The 13221-nt window shown below is 36.9% G+C and overlaps 2 protein-coding genes and 1 non-coding gene across 3 annotated transcripts; 1 reads left to right on the top strand and 2 right to left on the bottom strand.

Moving 5' to 3' along the window:
- Window positions 1-1481: 1481 nt before the first annotated feature.
- LOC145780726 (methylmalonate-semialdehyde/malonate-semialdehyde dehydrogenase [acylating], mitochondrial-like) lies at window positions 1482-9532 on the bottom strand. The gene is made up of 13 exons (XM_082592348.1): window positions 9443-9532; window positions 8372-8425; window positions 7831-7902; window positions 7225-7386; window positions 7028-7106; window positions 6734-6888; window positions 4943-5090; window positions 4432-4595; window positions 3872-4019; window positions 3390-3571; window positions 2937-3105; window positions 2406-2515; window positions 1482-2189 (listed from the first exon to the last, which is right to left on the bottom strand). Exons 1-13 carry the CDS (start codon window positions 9470-9472, stop codon window positions 2088-2090), a joined length of 1575 nt encoding a protein of 524 aa, XP_082448474.1. The 5' UTR covers window positions 9473-9532; the 3' UTR covers window positions 1482-2087.
- Window positions 9533-11054: 1522 nt separating this feature from the next.
- LOC145781466 (U6 spliceosomal RNA) lies at window positions 11055-11161 on the bottom strand. Its single transcript, XR_014290758.1, has one exon. It is a non-coding gene; the product is annotated as a U6 spliceosomal RNA (small nuclear RNA).
- Window positions 11162-11250: 89 nt separating this feature from the next.
- On the top strand, window positions 11251-13193 carry LOC145780834 (dynein light chain Tctex-type 1). The gene has a single exon (XM_082592480.1). It carries the CDS (start codon window positions 11379-11381, stop codon window positions 11718-11720), a length of 342 nt encoding a protein of 113 aa, XP_082448606.1. The 5' UTR covers window positions 11251-11378; the 3' UTR covers window positions 11721-13193.
- The last annotated feature ends 28 nt before the right edge of the window (window positions 13194-13221 follow it).

Genomic DNA, 13221 nt, shown 5'->3' with positions numbered 1-13221 from the left:
ATGCGAGTGTGGCGCCACAGACCAGACAGTAGATCATGTCGTCCATGACTGCCCAATCCATCAACCACCACATGGAGCGCTTGGACTGAAGGCCCTGGATGACGAAACTGTCGAGTGGCTGATGACATCATGCCCAAACATATAGTCCAGAAGAACAGCTCATACGACGAAGAAGAAGCCAGACACTGCGGTACCACCTGGCTCAGACCTGTCAAGAAAAGAATGGGTGACTCTGAATCGCCTCCGTAGGCTACTGGTGTTGGTCGCTTCAAGCACAATATGTTTACCTGGGGATTGTGTGACTCACCAGCCTGTGTTTGTGGTGACTGTCAAACAGCACAGCACATCATTAATCATTGTCCAATGTTTCGACCTGCAGAACCTGTGGATCTCATAGACCCTGATATGAAGACATCGCTCTGGTTGCAACAATTGGGAGATGTTGCCTGAATTGCTGCCTCATAGGTAAGAAGAAGCCTATTTTTATACAAACTGCCGAAGTTATGGTTATACAATAGAAGGCCCTGTAAACTGCTAATGATGTTTAATACTTTATACCCGGCAGCTCTTACTTGCGCAGGGGAGCGAACAATCTCCGGATTGTCTGACGACTACCTGCTGCTACAAATGCGCTTCTTTCTGTGTGATTGTGCGAGGAAGAGTGACTAGTCCTCACGCCCTGTGGTCGACGTCGCCTTACATGCGAAAGTGGGAGCTTTCGATGTTGGGTTCTCAGCGAAGGCAAGTCGACCCTTGTGTTCTATCAGAAACAACTTAGGTTTGGGGTACCGAAATAGAGCAAAATCCCGAAAGCGGATCAAGCTGTTTCGTACCACATAACACCCCACCAGTGTCTGAGGTATGGGTTTGCCCGAGACACGCAAAGGTAGAGTGTCTTGCGTTGTTCTGAACGTCGGGGTCACCAGTGCGGGAGAGAGTGACTAGTCCTCGCACCCTTTGGTCGACGTTGCCTTACATGCAAGAGTGGGAGCTTCCGATGTTGGGTTCTCAGCGAAGGCAAGTCGACCCTTGTGTTCTATCAGAAACAACTTAGGTTTGTGTGGAAGCGGATCCCGAAAGCGGATGAAGCTGTTTCGTGCCATAACTGCAGTTCGGAACGAATTTTATATGTTACAAAATGTAGGCTATAGGCTAATAACGGAATGATCTGACAGAGAGAAAGTTAAAAATCGAAGATGCCAACGATAGAGAGAAGTCGCTGCAGACAACTGGTCGACCCTGATGTTTCGAGATGAAGACTTCTTAGCAGCAAAATGGAGAGAGATGCCGATATGTTACGAAATCGTAGCAAAGTTCAAAAAACAACACTAATACCGGTAGATTATTAGGCTACATTTATGCTGCTGTATCAGTAATCGAAAACAAAAACACTGGCGACAACGCAATTACCAGTGACTGTCGTATACTGGTAGAGCATCAGTGAAAACACCGCTTTTACCATGAAAAAAATCACGCAAATGTTCAAGCTTTGACATGTATTTTGCGATGGCGTATATTTTCGTTGTGTACAACAGGTATAGACACTTGGCATATTGGTACAGTACATTAGGCTATTTGTGATGTTAAGTTGATCTTTAAGAAAAACACATAAATTCCACGTGAGAACATCAATGACAATAACTTACTTATCGGCAAACGCAAAATCCGCCTCCAAGAGACAGTACAATTGCTATAGGCCTACAGATTAGGCCTACACTAGAACACAGCTGGTTTTAAAATTGTTAAGCTGAATATTTCGGAGAAAATATGGATTTGGGGAAGTGAAAGCATAGCGACCTATAATTAGAGCTTACAAACGATTGTAGTTGGTTATTTTGACAATACACGTTATAAAACAAATAAAGCTTCAATTGGAATGATAAGAGGAAACATAGCTATTACAAAAAACATAATTAAATTTTTTATTTAACTCACCAATAGCTTACAACAAAAGCAAAATTGCTTTGAACGATTTCATTGAACGACAGAAAAGCGTTAAAACACCACCGTACTTTTGCAAATTTCAAGATAAAAATTGTTCTTCATCCAAAACCGAGAGTTCACCACTGATTATTTTATTTGAAGGTTCAACGCATGACTGGCATGGCTACAGTAGCTTTGGTATCGGTGGCATCTTCCTCGCGCCACAGTTGAGTGATCGTTTTCAACTGGGTGTAGAATTGGATGCCCTAGGTATGGTAAATATGTGATTAGGCTAACATAAGTTGTAAACCAATAGACCACCACGCTGTTACAAAAACACTAAGATTCGTCTTTAATCAATCGTATGCAACGTAAACCAAATCATTGCAATTTTGCAGTGCAGGTAGCCCATAGTTCAATTGAATGAAGACGGCTTATAAGCATGGTTGTCATTCAGGTTTTTGCTGACAACACAAACTGACCTGTTTGCCGTAGAAGTGCATGTCACCTCGGAAAGAAGCTCTTGTGCCCGTGAATGAAAACATGGGAAGAGGAACTGGAATTGGAACGTTCACTCCAACTTGGCCAACGTCTGAAAAATAATTCATTAGGAGTGTGTTGGGTGGCCTTAAACCACTTTGCATTTGACAATGGAGCTGTGGCACCGAGCCCCAAACAGCGGACCACCTTCCTGTTTGCCCTCGGCTTACCACCCGGTGCAGTAGGTGAGACCTGTCAGTGTATAACTCCGTTGCGGAAGAATGTGTCAATCTGTGGTGTATCAACGAACTTTAGAAGACTCGATAGAAGAAGAATTTGACAATGGAAAGTATTTAAAAACATTTTAACGTTATTTGCACGAGTTTTAACCACATGTTTTATAGTCAACATATTATCAGAACTAAGTTTATTCGTCTGTAAATAAATTAAACAATAACAATATGCGCATAATTTGGCGCGGCACGGTCACTTAACATTACATGAACGACGTCGTCTCGCAGGAGATCACTCACCAATTTCGTTGATAAACTTTCTAGCGGTGGCACCACTGCGTGTGAAGATGGCAGTCCCGTTTCCATACGGGTTGCCATTGGTGATGTCTATGGCTTCGTCAAGAGTGTCTGCTTCCAACACAATCAAAACTGGGCCGAATATCTCCTCACGGTAGCACTCCATGTGTGGCTGGAAAGCAATGTAAAAAATGAGTAAATGACTGATTAAAAAGTTTAGGCTACAAATGAGGTTTGTGAGGTTTTTCCATTCGATAAATTCAACTTCAATTCTTATTTAAACACACACGACTTAAAATTTTTGAAATAAATTATAGTTTAAAGATATAAAATCAAAAAATTAAATATCAGTTTTGTTGTAAAGTACTGATGAACCCAAGCAGTCTCGTTGACCAAGTGAACTATAGATCGTCATAATAGAATTCAAACCGACAAGATTATTGAAAAGTGTATCACCTTCACATTGGTTAGAATAGTTGGAGCTAAGAAGTTTCCGTTTTCATAACCTTTGACCTTTGCGTTTCGCCCATCGAGCACCAAGTTGGCACCTTCATCTACTCCGCTTTGAATGAGACGTTCGGCTCGATTTTTGGCTTCTGGAGATATCATGGGACCCAAATCTGCGCCTTTTTGGTCGCCTTGAAAGAAGTAAAAAAAGGTTTAAAATTAGAATGTTATTTTCTTCCTCTGCCACAAGCATAGGATACAAGTTCATGAATGCACGAGATCGTCGTATTATGGGCGAAGCCTAAGTTGGGCTGCTCTCAAACTGCATCTCTATGCATTCAAACTCTAACAACGTAGCATACTGTAAACGAAATTGAAAGCAGGACAATTCGAAGTAGCACTCGTGTTTTAAAACTGCTGGTTTACTGGGTATATCACAGCAGACACTAGACATCCACCCATATAAATGCGATCATACATTAAATCATTACCAGCATTGACTACAAGCTTCTCCGATCGTTCTTTCAACTCTTTGATCCATGCTTTAGCTTCACCAACTAACACAACGGTCGACAAGGCCATGCACCTTTGGCCGGCCGCCCCAAACGCTGCGCCCACCAACGAGTTGAGAGTGTGTTCCTGGGAGGAAAAGTTTATTCTAAGAAATCTTTGGTTTCTAAATCCTTTTCAGAGAACTGTTGTCAAAGGCAGTCACGTTTTCATAGAAGTGCGCTGATGTGGTAACCGCAACATTAGTACGTATAAGCAGTAACTTAGTTACTTTGTTGTCAGGAGGACATAAAACAAAACAAACAAAATTATTGAAAGAGAAACTACACGAAGACTTGATATACTATGATTTCAAGACATATCTTAAAACAAAATAAGAGTAATGTTCTTACAAATTGTTTTAACACTCTGACTGTCCTTGGCAAATAGTGCAGGCACACCGATGCAACCTATCTCACATCATCATGAGATTTCATCAAAAGCGACTTTAATCAATAAGAAGAAACAACGAAGCTTATAATTTTAACTGCAAATAACTCACTTTGGCGGCGTCTGGCATGATGATTCCATGATTCTTCGCTCCCATGTTGGATTGAACGCGCTTTCCAGTTTTCGTTGCTCGATCGTAAATGTACTCGCCAGCTGGATTGGATCCGACAAACGAAACCGCTTTGATGTCAGGGTGGTCGCAGATAAAATTAACAGCTAAAAAAAGTAAGAAGTATGACATACTGCAACCACCTGCTTGCATTTATCGTCATGACAAAAACATTAATCAACTGTTACGCAACAGTATATTACTTGAAACGGCACGATTTTGTTACTTTTTTATTGTTTGAAAATTTAATTTCAACAAAGGTCATCTTTCACCAGCTGTAATCTATACGTGTAGCAGAGTATTGTATGACATGTAAAGCTGTTGAAAAGACGGGTCTATTAAGGACTCTTACGCAAGACGTTTATCACAAGAAATACTACAAATTTTTCTATCAACCAAGCGCAAAGCTATGAAAGTATTAGAACTGTAATCATCAACCTGTAATCGCACTCACAATCGTGGGCCCCATGAATGACGTTGAGAGTTCCGTCTGGGAATCCGGCATCTTGAGCCAATTGCGCAAGCAACATCATCGCACCAGGGTCACGCTCCGATGGTTTGATGACGCTTGTGTTGCCGCAAACCATCGCCATTGGGAACATCTGCAACCAGGGGAAAATGCTGAATCAGCAAAACGTACTACCTTGGTATTCTTATTTCTAAAAGATTCAAGTAAACATAAAGTTGGTGAAGAAAACAGTCACCAAATTAATAGAACAAAAGCATAAAAAAAGTTACAAAAACAGACGATATTAACAAGGTTTGACAAAAATTTTTTTATTGCAGGCTGTGCATTCAATGCATGGTGCAAAAAGCTTAGCTGGGTGGTATGCTGTGTAGTGTGTACTGCAATTACCTTGTGTATAATGACTTATATTCTAAAGCAGGACTTCCCAAACTTTTTTGCTCGCGACCCCTTTTAAGCTCCTAAAATTTTCCAAGGCCCTTTACGGTTAAGAGGATAAACAATGCGAAATGTACGTTTGTGATATTTATTGAAAGGTTTAATTTAAACGAAAACTAAAAACAAGCTATCCGTACTCGAAGCCTACTACTTTTCTACTTGTAGCCTGTTGAAAACAAAACCAAAAAGTGAACATACTGCATTTATTCAGTGTGATGGGTGCGGCTGTTCTCTGCTACAAAGCAAGTCTAGGCGTCGCTCGATGTTTGTCAATAGGCGGTTTCAATGTTAGTTACGTCGGAACGGTATTTTACCAACGTTGAAAACACTGACACGCACATACGCGGAGAAGAACGGCAGGAGTGCGGTTACTGCTAAGCCATAATATAATGGTGAATATTCCGCTCTAACGTTCGGCTAAGCCAAAAAGTATAAAACTTTTTTCCAGAAAATTCAAGCCACAACTTAGTCAAAAGATAGATCTACAAATTTTTTCTGAGATTTGAAAGAGAGGTGCTCGGTACTTTGTTTTTGCATTGCAAATGGGTTTTAGATCCTATCTAAATTGGTTTTGTCCAACTCTAGAAGAAAATACTTTTTAAACAGTCTTGACAAGCGTCGATAACCAGAGGCTTAATAAAGCTTGATTCCACGCCATTGTTAACCAAAAACTTTTCAGTAGGCCTAAATGAGAATATTTCAAATGAATCATTTTCAATCTTTTGTTTGTTTGTAGATGATGTACACTCCAACTTTTGATTTCAATTAAAAAACATAAATGTTTTCTTCTAGGAACGACAAATTAAATTCGTACCCCTTTTCCAAGCAAACCTGACTAATAGCATGATTCGAAATGCCTTTACAAAAACGGCGGACAAAGTCTAAACTTTTTTCCGTTGGTAAAATCACGAATTAACTTTTTAACACGACTAACTTTTTAAAGTATTGGTTTTGAAATCCACGTTTACAATGCAGCAAAGAGGGTTTTAAACTCCTATTCCATATTTCACTACATAAATTTACAAAATACGGGTAGCCTATTGAGTGCACGACGTTATTAATAAAGTTAATAACTTTCGCAGCATCTTGCACAGAAGTGTTAATATGCATCTTTTTGTAAAATTTGCTTTGTGTAATATGCTTTTTGTAATTTGCTTTTTGTAATTTGCTTTTTGTAATATGCTTTGTGTAAAATTTGTGTAGCCTACTTTCTGCGACCCCCGAAGTTCGTTACGCGATCCCTTGAGGGGTCGCGACCCCCACTTTGGGAAGCCCTGTTCTAAAGCACTGTATTTTAAAATGCTAAATATGCTTTTATTAGTTAATACTAATCACTCTTACCCATAGCGGGATCATAACAGGAAAGTTGAAAGGAGTGATGCCAGCACAAACTCCAAGAGGATATCTATAAGTCATTGTGTCCATATCTTTAGCCACCGATGACATGGTTTCACCAAGATTCAGTGTAGTTATGCTGCAACAGTGCTCCACGACCTCTGTGAAAAGAATATGATCGGATTAAAATTAAAACCATCCGAAGTTAAATCCATCCATCTCAAAGTAATTGATCACAACTTTTGTGAAGTGAGCGCACACTGCTGGTTAATTTTAGAAAAACAACTGTCACAAACATACGCAATCCACGCAGAACATCTCCTTCAGCATCTGCCAGTGTCTTTCCTTGTTCCTTCGTAATCTCTGCAGCTAACTCTTTCTGCAGAACAAATAATGCTTAGTAAACGCAAGAAAAAATAATAATGAAAAGCCATGTCTGATAAAGAATATTATTTTCGGAAGTGTACAGCATACACATACAATCTTGCAAAACCCACCATATTATTTTTGATTAACTGCTGGTATTTGAACATGATCTGCTGCCTGTTGAGAACAGAACTTTCTGACCAGGTTTTAAAAGATCGTTTAGCAGCAGCAACAGCTGCATTCATCTCATCTTGGGTGGCTTCTGGGACCCTGGTAATGATTTCATTTGTGGCCTGAAATATAACACCAGATGTAACGACTGTATTAAATACTGATGTATAAGTTGATATAGCCAATGTCATATGCACAAATATTCTATGTACTACGTTTGTGCACACATTAACTATAAATAACAAATATTTACTAATATTTGTATTCACTATAACTGTTAGTTTTTAAGCAATCCAGAATCTTTTACAATATCACACATTGTTGAGCCCTTATGTTGGTAAAAACAATGTAAATTAACATGGTGAGGCCAGAAAAAAATTTTAATAGCAAAAAGTACCGTACTTAAAGTTTATTTTAGCATCAGTGTGGTTGAATTTAAAAAAACAACCTATTTCCAGCATCTGTTTTAACATTCAGGTACATACCAGTACACATAAAATTAAGACAACTAAATTGTGAAACAATCATAAATTTTGACAAACACGACAAATTTTAACTCAACTTACAGGATTGTGAAGGTCTATCCACCTGTCTGTCTTTGATTCAACAAACTTGCCATCAATAAATAGTTTTGTGTTCTGTATAATTATATAACATGTAAAGAATTCTTCATAGGTAATTATTCTTTAACAGCAATATACGAAACAGTACCACATATTTTTAAAACAAACAATTTAATATTAAGCAGTTGCAAAGCTATTGTTTCAATATAAATTTATTCTATATATATTGTAAATTGACTTCAACTAAACTTACACCCAAACACTGCAAACAGTACAAAATCCATTTTAGCAATGTCTTCAGATCAACGATTACCGGTGAAGACAAACTGATTATTGTCTACAAATTTTAACTTTTTCTAATTTAATCTAGTTTATAAAGATTTAAATCAAGTGAACAGAAATGCAACTCAGTCAATCTTCATTCATATGTCAAGAAAATACAACTTTTTGAAATCTGATACAAATTGTAAATTTAATATTATGAATTAAATGCTATGTCATGTTATGTCTTATACTTTCAATATGTTTTAAATAAAATACTTACATTTACAGCTGTTGATGCACACCTATGAACTGGTTTAGTTGATTGAAGAGTTTTCTAAACAAACAAATATATAAACCCTTTTAGTAAAAAAAGTTGAGAATTAATGTTCGTAACTAGTGTGACAATAATCTTTAATGATCTCTGTGATGTCACAAGGCCAACTTAGACTGACTGTGTCTTTGTTTCAAGCTATTTTTAGATCTGTTGCAGTGTGATTATTTCCTTTGTCCATTATTTTGCTTCAAACGAAGTCCAGCTGTTGAAAAATTAGATCTTTGTGGAGCGATGTCTTGCGCATGAAATCACAGCACGAGATTACAGTCGCTTGTTTTTCTTTTAATAACAGGCATCTGTCTGGCAATCTTATTTTCTTCACTTCGCTTTTGCACATGGCAGACAGTTACGTGAAAGAAAAAAAGGACATTCTCCCTAGCTTTCTGGTAAACGTTTATCACATGACTCATTGTCTTTGTTCAGATGTTTGTAAGCAACAACAATAAGTATACAACAATAAGTAGGCAACAGCAATAAGTATACAACAATAAGTAAGCAACAACAACAGTAAGTAAGAAACGTTGGAAATACAAAAAGCTAGGCTAGTTATCATCTTTAACATCAGGAGGTAACCTAGTAAATAGTCACCAGAAGAACGCAAGTTACTTTAATTAACAATGATACGATTAAATGAATGAAGATAGTTTTACTCTACATTAAATACTGTAGGACTTAGTTTGGGATTTCAGGTTTTGATACAATAAAACGATTGATATGTTTAAGCAGTAGCCCTATGCAATTAACCTATTTTGTTAGTATTACATTAGCCAAACAAAATATCAAATTTACATTTGGAGTTAACAAATTCTAGTTAGTTAGTGCATGGTTTATGTCTTTTGTTTCCCATGTAACGAGGGTTAGACATCAGGTAACTACAGAAAAAGCCTTGATATTTTGCTTAACATGATAAATTTTCCAGGTGGGCAATTGTTGCCAGGCTGTTTTACATAATTCTTGAAACATCAAACAAAAATAGGCCTATAGCCTACAGTACACACACAGCTTACTGAGTCTCACCTTTGAAACAGAATAAAAACAACGAAGCATATTGAATATACCGGTATTTACTAGGCAATTATATCTGTGATTAAGAAACCTTTATAACCTGCAATTTAAAACAATCATTAAAAGTAGGCCTACCCATGGCCTGACAAAGTCTTACAACATATGATTCAAACACTGTTTGTATGCAAAATATGATTTATGTGGTTATGATAGCAATGAAATGGAGCAGAATGTCAACATAGTCTATAGCAAGTATATAAAAATCAGTAAACTAGCCAACCTGTTATTTTGTTTCAAATAATCTGTAGGCCTATTTATAACATCTCTTCCAGTAAATAGGCGTATAGGCCATTATGAATGATTTATTTGCATCAGACAAAGCTGTTCATATGGAAACCGATTAAAACTTAATCACTATCTCTTTATATAATCGACACTTTCAAGTCCGGTCTAAGTTATAAATGATGCCTTCACATGTTAACTCCCTACGTTTCATCACTTATAGGTAGCTGATACTTGCAAGTTGCAGCAATTCACGTTATGCAACGTAGGCTATGTAACCCCAGCAATCCCTCACACTCAGCTCAATTAGGTTTCGCTTGATTGGTCAAATATTGTGGGTTGGAAAGCGAAGAACAAAATTCCTTTTTGTTCGGGTTAAGTAAAAAATTTTGATTTTTTTAAAATTTCAAATGTGTACCATTGTTATGAGCCTGTGTTCATTAGTTTTACCTCAGCAATAGTTGAGAGAATTTCATTGACCTTACAATGACATTATTTTATAAATAAAAACAATAATGTTTCTGGACGAGTTACGAAAGCTGTTTTTTTAAAACATCGCAGAACTGGAACGGATAATATTTGTAATGCAGGATTTAAGGTGTAAAACTCAGCCAGTCCCTATCGGAAATTGCGATAGATATGGGCATTGCTGCACAACTACAAAGCTTCAAAAATGTGGCCTATAGAAAACTTGGGTTTGGCTGTCAATGAAAGAGAGGTTTGTGGAAAAGAAAGACCTGGACAAAGACGTACGAAGTAGATCGACAGTGCTCTAGATTGAAGATTTGGACTCAACCGGACAAAAAATTTGCAGTAAAAAAATTGCCTTCGGCCCTCCTTGGGGCTATAGCCTGCTGAACTGAGCAAGTTGTCGGCTGCGTAGCCGAGTGGTAAGAACGTCTGCGCGACGTTCGAAAGGACGTGGGTTCGACACCGCTCCAAAGCACGCGGCTGTGTCTCGGCGAAAGACACTTAAAAGCAAGCCAAAATAAGGAGAGCAGCTGACTCGAAGACTATATGTCGCTTCGCTGCTTCCTGTCGTCTGTTGTATTATCGCATCTGTGATCGCAGTGTTACGTATGTTATCGCAATGGGCGCAAATAAAAGCATGATTATTATTATTATTATTGAGGCTATTTTTCTTTTGCTTGTGCCAATGTCTAATTTAAAGAAAACTCCATTAGTGAAACAAATTTATCTCTTCCAAAAACATTGATTTATCAATATTTAAAAAAAGGTACATCTGTTTTTAAAATTACCTAAAAACAAACACGGATGTTACTTTTAGTATGAAGATTACAAAATCTCAATCAAAAGATGGGTTGTTTTTTTTTTTTTAATATAGGCTATGGAACGCTTCACGATTTTGCGTGTCATCCTTGCGCAGGGGCCATGCTAATTTTCTCTTTATCGTTCCAATTTTAGTATACGTACTGCCGAAGCAAGTACAAAAGATGGGTTGTTTGAGCCCCGTCAAATTTAATTTGTGAACAGCGCCTCTTCATAAAACGGTCATCCCTAAGCAACCAAATTGGTAGATAACCTTTCAACTCCAGATTACTGAATTTGAAAGAGACAAGTTGCTTTACTGTGTGACAAAAACTTCAGGCAAACTATTGAAACTATCCTTCTTTAAAAAAACTGAACGAACAGAAATTTTTTGAAAATGGATGACTTTCAAGGCGGCGAGGAGACTACGTTTGTGGTTGATGATATTAGCAATGTAATTAAGGAGTCCATTGAAAATACGATTGGTGGAAATGCTTATCAGCATAACAAAGTGAACCAGTGGACATCTAATGTTGTGGAACAATGTCTCAATCAGCTAACAAAGCTTGGAAGACCATTCAAATATATTGTAACAGCAGTTATAATGCAAAAGAATGGGGCTGGCTTGCATACAGCTAGCTCGTGCTACTGGGATAACAGCACGGATGGAAGCTGTACTTTACGATGGGAAAACAAAAGCATGTATTGCATTGTCAGTGTTTTTGGTCTAGCGATTTGAATGAATTGTTTAAGCGCATTTTGTCATATATTTTGATGTGTTTTATCTCCTATCTCAATTTTTTTAAGATAGGATACTGTAAGGCTTGCTCACTGGTATTAATATCCCTGTTCTAGGCTATTAAGCTACCTGCATAGGTACTTTCACAATTTTTTCTAACTTTTTTTTTCAAACAGTGACCTATGTATGTGCAAGCACACAATTGAATTGAATTGTATATTTGCATTGAAATCTTGTAACACCAGCTTTAAACAAAACTTGCATATATTGTGGAGTTTAACAATGTTACCGTACGGGTAATTCTTTATTAAACTGCTGCAACTTCATCAATTTTTTTGTGAACAAACTAAGAAATAGTTTTCATTGCGAGGAAATAGTTTTCATTGTATATATACTTAATGTACTTATGGTACGTCAAAAGCATAGTTGGAACATTAAAAATGATTCTCAGTATATGCTTGAAAATAGCTTAGTTGCATATGAAAATTTTTTATTATATTAAAATTGACGGTACCGTAACTTGTTGAATTGTATACATTGATATGTATAATATAGTAGGTCAAAACATTGCATAATTAGGTGTAATAACGCTTTTGCCAATATGACCCTTTTTAACAACCAGATAGTCTTCTTTTTTATGGTTTGGATATTTCATAGCGTCGAAAAATTCTGTATGAACTACATGTTTGTGTACTCCATGAAGTCTAGTTTTTAAAGACGTTAAGAAAATTTAATCAAGTGACTAATTTGGGGATTTGTAAAAATGAAGACCTCTATATCCTAAAAGTTAGCATTGTCAGGGACTGAAAAACATTTTTAGGATTTGTTAAACACTTTCAAGGGTTGCAAGGTATTGTCAAGTATTTTCAGAGATTATTAATTTATTAGGTATTTTTAGGGATTATCATGTCTGTTGACAATGTCTAACAACTTCTAAAATACTCAACAAGGTCTCACAATGAGTATTTGGAGGTACCAATAAAAAGTTTAGTTGAAGTAGGTCATAAATACAATTCAGTGTACGCAGCAAAGCCTACAATCCATGCAAAATATAATATCTACTTCATTTGTTTACTGTATTATCTTACATTTTACTTGCTGATTTTCTGCAGTAACAATAAATTGTAAGTAATAGATGATGTTGTTTTGTAGATGTGTAGCCTAATTAAGATGCAAAAGAAGCAAATAGTATAACATAATTTATGGATATTAAGTTTTATAGACTTTTGTATAGTCAAGATATAGTTATAACAAGGAATCCAGTACCGTACATAATACTTCATAAACCTCATTACAACTTTCATGCATCATGTTTAAAGTCAACTGGAGTAATACGAGCATCAACCTTTTAAGAACGCATTTGTAATTTGGTTGATTTGTTTAAACTTGTTACTGTGCTCTGTAAAGTTAACACTATGTTTAACTAATTCATTTTGTGTTTGTACTTTTCATGAATGTGTTGTGTTACATTAGTTTTACACAGTCATTACTTAGTTGTACT

Source organism: Aplidium turbinatum, chromosome 12 (genome assembly GCF_918807975.1).
Source record: "Aplidium turbinatum chromosome 12, kaAplTurb1.1, whole genome shotgun sequence".
Lineage (NCBI taxonomy): Eukaryota > Metazoa > Chordata > Ascidiacea > Aplousobranchia > Polyclinidae > Aplidium > Aplidium turbinatum.
This window is presented reverse-complemented; position numbering and strand designations above follow the sequence as displayed.